The 5,206-nt window shown below is 47.3% G+C and overlaps 1 protein-coding gene across 1 annotated transcript in view; it reads right to left on the reverse strand.

Moving 5' to 3' along the window:
* Window positions 1-3,595: 3,595 nt before the first annotated feature.
* The window catches only part of LOC143028169 (uncharacterized), a 5,605-nt gene continuing 3,994 nt past the window's right edge, over window positions 3,596-5,206 (reverse strand). Inside the window, exons 3-5 of the mRNA XM_076189905.1 lie at window positions 4,850-5,140; window positions 4,639-4,756; window positions 3,596-4,390 (exon numbers count right to left, since the gene is read on the reverse strand). Coding sequence (XP_076046020.1) covers window positions 3,596-4,390; window positions 4,639-4,756; window positions 4,850-5,140 — 1,204 coding nt within the window. The remainder of the gene's footprint in view (window positions 4,391-4,638; window positions 4,757-4,849; window positions 5,141-5,206) is intronic.

Consider the following 5,206-nt stretch of genomic DNA (forward strand, 5'->3'; position numbering starts at 1 on the left):
CTTACAAAAATATATTTTCTAATCAAATATATGTATATGCATATATGTATATATATGTAGATATATATATGTATATATATATATATATATATATACATATATATATATATTAATGAAGTGGCCTTTCTGTAGAAGTGCTGTGTCTTGCGACACTACTTCTGACCCAGGGCAGTGAACAGGATGCAGGGATGACCCGTCATCCAGGAGGTGCCAAGATAAGAGGGAGGGAAGAGGGTAGAGGGTAGTGGAGTATGACCCAGGGCAGTGGACAGGATGCAGGGATGACCCGTCATCCAGAAGGTGCCAAGATAAGAGGGAGGGGAAAGGATAGAGGGGAGTGGAATATGTAGGGGATGGAATGGGTTGGAGTGGTTTCTATGCCTTTGTTTTATGGCTATCTCCTGTGTAAGAGGGAAGAAAGCCTTTGGTATATGTACTGTATGTATGTATGTATGTATATATACATATATATGTTGTGTATGTTAAAGACAGATAAAACATTTTTAGAAGCTCTGCCAAGGATTCGAACCCTGACCTGTGTGTAAATAATCACGATGTCAAGACGCTAGCGACTGAGTCACGTGCGATGGTTCAAAAGGACTGTACAAGTCCCCGACTACGCTTCACGTAACATCAGAAGATCTAGTCTCATTTTCATCCAATCCCCGTATTAGGCGAGCCCTCCGACAAGTGTATGTTAAAGACAGATTGAACATTTTTAGAAGCTCTGCCAAGGATTCGAACCCTGTGCGTAAATAATCACGAGGTCAAGACGCTAGCGACTGAGCCACATACGGGATTGGATGAAAATGAGACTAGATCTTCCGATGTTACGTGAAGCGTGGTCGGGGACGTGCACAGTCCTTTTGAACCATTGCATGTGGCTCAGTCGCTAGCGTCTTGACTTCGTAATTATTTACGCACAGGTCGCATACCTTCCCAAACTCCGTCACTATTTTCCTTAATTCCCCCCTCTGACCCTACCATAATAGCACTGTCGTCAGGAAACAAGAAGTGGCTCACCTTTCACTTTTCTTCATTTTCTTTAAACCTTTCCAATCCTCTTCCCATTACCCTCGTGTTCTCCCGCACCACACCATCCATGTACACATTGAATAGCCATAGAGACATGACATATCCCTGACGCAGCCCCACCTTAACCTTAAACCACTCTCTCTCTCTCCATATCTATTTCTAAACCAGGTTCTACTACACTCGTAAATTTTTTTACTACCATTAAAACTTTCCTCTAATCCCATATAATTACAAAACCTCAAACAGTGCATCCCTGACTACCCTGTCACCCTTTGCTAAATCCATAAAGGCACAAAAACATCCTTAACTTTTTGCTAAAGCTTTCTCACAAAAATCTAATCCATACAACCCCTACCTTTCCTAAACCCACACTGTTCCTGACCAATTACTCCATCTATTCCTCTCCTAATCCTCTCAATTAAAGTCCTCACATAAACCATCCTAGTTACACTTAACAAAATTATCCCTCTCAAATTATTGCACTCAAATTTGTTCAGTTTTTCCTTGCAAAACGGAACTATACAAACACTCCTCCAGTCCTCTGACACACCATCCTCCCTTAGACACACATTAAACAACCTCACTAGCCAGTCTACTATTACCATACCTCCATATTCAGGCATTCCGTATGACACCCATCCTTTTTCCACTAATCCGCATCTTGTTTTTCGTCGTTTTCCATCCAAGCTCATAGCTAGTTTTGTCTTCCGTATTTTGGGCCTTCGAGCGGAGAACTCGATTCTCCTCTTTAAGGCACTTTACAGCATCCTCCAAGGCTTCAATTCTACTAAGTAGAAATTGTACCTCATCGGCGCTGAACATGGTAACACAACCACTCGCCATATCACTAATTGAAGCAGCTACCCGGATGACCTGACCTGAGTGATGACTACTGCTCAACTGAGTGACGACTACTGCTCAACTGAGTGACGACTACTGCTCAACTGTTATATCATGGCTGGGCTTCGCGAACGAAGATTTAGAAAGGTTGTCCACGTCGTCGATCGCAGGCACGCTCATGGCTGACCAGACCGATGAGAGAAAGGCAGGTCCGCGACCAGTGTCTGCAGGAGAATGTAGTGTTCAGTGTGGTGGTGAAGGCGGCATAAGCCTCCCTCCTCTGGCACTTGTTTTTGAGTGCATCCCTCCTGTCCTCTTCAAATTGAGTAACAGCGTGATGAATCGTGTGACGCCAGGCACCACGGTCTTCAGCTTCGTCTGACTAACACTTGTGGTCAATGTGGCATGCAGTGGGGGACTTCTTGAGGGAGTCCTTGTATCGTTTCTTGGGGGCTCCTCTACCTCGATGACCGGTGGAGAGCCGCCATACAGGAAAATCTTTGGTAGGCGATGGTTTTCCATTCTGGAGGCATGCCCCGCCCATCGGAGCTATTATTTCAGTAGCATGGCTTCAATGCTGGGGATCTCTGCCTACTCTAAAACTTCGAAATTTGTGGTGAAGTTACTCCAGTGGATGTTGAGGATGGTGCGGAGGCAGCGCTGTTGGAAGCGCTCGAGGAGACGGATATGACTGCGGTAGGTGACCCAGGTCTCAGAGCCGTACAGAAGAGTGGTAAGATCTTTGTCTTGCTTTTCAGGTTTTTGTTGTTCCAGACTCATTTGTACAGTCTACCAAAAGAGCCGTTGACCTTAGAAAGTCTGTTGTCAATTTCTTTATCGATCTTTGCATTGGATGAGATAGTGCAGCCTAGGTAAGTGAACTGCTGTGTTGATTTCACCTCCGTATTGTCAATAATTATATGGGGCTGGTAGTAGTTGATTTGTGGGGCAGGCTGATGAAGAGCTTCCGTCTTCTTAAGGCTGACCTCGAGACCAAAAAGCTGAGGTACAAAGCAAGACGTGATGCGCTGCAGGGCTCGCTCTGTGTGGTCGTCCGCGAAGAGAAAGTCCTGAATCAGTCTCTCCTGCGTTTTGGTGTGGGCTTTGAGGCCCCGTAGGTTGAAGAGGCTGTCATCCAGACGGTACCTGACGTATATCCCATCCTCATCATCCAGATCTTCTGTTGTTTGCTTGAGCATCATACTGAAGAAGATGCTGAAGAGGGTTGATGCCAAGACACAACCCTACTTCACGCCTTTGGAGATAGGAAAGGACTCTGATAGGTCCCCGTTTAGTCTGATCTGGACGCACTGCTTTTCATGCAGCTGGATCACCATCTGTAGGAATTTGGGGGACAAACAAAGCATTCCAGGATGAGCCACAGCCCTGTTCTGCTCACTGTTTCAAAAGCTTTTGTAAGGTTGACAAAATTAGCATAGAGTCTCTTGTTTTGTTCACGGCATTTCTCCTGGAGTTGGTGGAGATCAAAGATCATGTCCGTCGTGCTTCTTTTGGTTCTAAAGCCACACTGGCTCTCGGGGAGGTTTTCTTCGGCAATGGATTGTACGAGCCTGTTGGGGAGAATTCTGGCAAGTATTTTGCCAGCGATGGAGAATAGGGTGATTCCCCGGTAGTTGGAGCAGTCAGACTTTTCACCCTTGTTCTTGTATAGGGTTATGATGACAGCGTCGCGAAGGGCTTGTGGCACCTTGTCCTGCTCCTAGCAGCTGACAAGAAGTTTGTGGAGCTTGTCGTGGAGCGTCGGACCTTCATGTTTCCAGATTTCTGGTGGGATGCCGTCAACTCCTGCTGCTTTGCGACTCTTGAGTTCTATGGCTTCGGTTGTCTCCTCTAGGGTGGGTGGTACGTCAAGCTCCTCTTTGGATGAAAATTGAAGAACACACTGGATGGCACTGTCCTGGACGGTGCGGTCTGAACTGAGGATGGTTTGGAACTGCTCAGACCAGCGAGTAAGGATGGAGGTCTTATCGGTCAGGAGGTCTTGTCCATCTGAGCTGCGTAGGGGAATCTGAACCTGGTGGGTGGGGCCATACGCTGCTTTCAGAGCCTCGTAGAAGCCTCCGTAGTCTCCGCGGTCAGCGCACAGCTGGGTTTTCCGCATCAGGCTGTCCCATCGCTCGTTTTGGATCTCTCTGGGTTTGCGCTGTAGGGTGCTGCATGCGCGTCGAAAGGAGACGTTCTTCACAAGACAGGTTGGTTGAGCGAGGTGGGCCTGATGAGCTGCCCGCTTCTTGGCTAGTAAGTCCTGGATCTCCTTGTCATTTTCATACCAGTCCTTGTTTTCCTTCTTTGTGTACCCAAGAACTTCTTCATATGTCTTTAGGATGGCCGACTTCAGATTCTCCCACAGGGTGTTTGGAGTGGGGTCAGTGCAAGGAGATTCATCGAGCTTTTGCTGCAGGTCTACTTGGAACTTCGTTTTCACCTCCCGAAACAGGCTGTCGATGTTGAGTTTCTTTACGGGATTGTTTTTCGTTTTGGGTTTGGGGTTGAGCTACAGTTTGAGAATGCAGCGGACGAGACGATGGTCAGTGTGGCACTCCGCGCTGGGCATCACTTTCGTGTGTAGAACATCTTTCAGGTTCTGTTTACGCACAAGTACATAGTCAGGTAGGTACCAATGTTTGGACCGTGGATGCATCCAAGTTGTTTTCAGGCTGTCTTTCTATTGGAAGATATTATTGGTAATGGCGAGTTGGTGCTATGTGCAGAACTCGAGCCAGAGGCGCCCGTTGTCGTTACAGTTGCCAACGCCGTATCTTCCAAGGACTCTTTTCCAGGCTTCGGAGTCCCTCCGACTCTTGCGTTGAAGTAGCCAAGGATCAGGATCTTGACGTCTGCAGGAGTGTTGTACAAAAGTCTGCGCAGATCGGAATAGAAGCTGTCTTTGTCCGCAGGATCTGCCAGTAGAGTTGGGGCGTAGACACTGAAGAGCGTGAGATGTTTGTTTTACAGTGGTAGGAGCATAGACATGATGTGGTCTGAGTGGCCCGTGGGTAACGTTTCCAGTTTTGAGGCGATGGAGTTCCTCACCATAAGCCCAACGCCCGACAGGTGCTTTTCAGTTGATGGCTTCCCGGACCAGAAGAGAGTGTAGCCAGCGCCGTGTTCTTTGAGGCTGCCCTCGTCAGCGAGGCGGACTTCGCTCAGGGCTGCTATATCAACTTTAAGACGGCATAGTTCATGAGCTATGAGAGCGGAACAACGTTCTGGGCAGCTGCTGTCAGCCTTGTCAAACATGGTCCTGACATTCCAGCAGCCAATTATCAAGTTCTGCTTACTTTTTTTTTATCTCCATGTTTGTTCTACC

Source organism: Oratosquilla oratoria, chromosome 1, assembly GCF_046742065.1.
Source record: "Oratosquilla oratoria isolate Oo_2021 chromosome 1, ASM4674206v1, whole genome shotgun sequence".
Lineage (NCBI taxonomy): Eukaryota > Metazoa > Arthropoda > Malacostraca > Stomatopoda > Squillidae > Oratosquilla > Oratosquilla oratoria.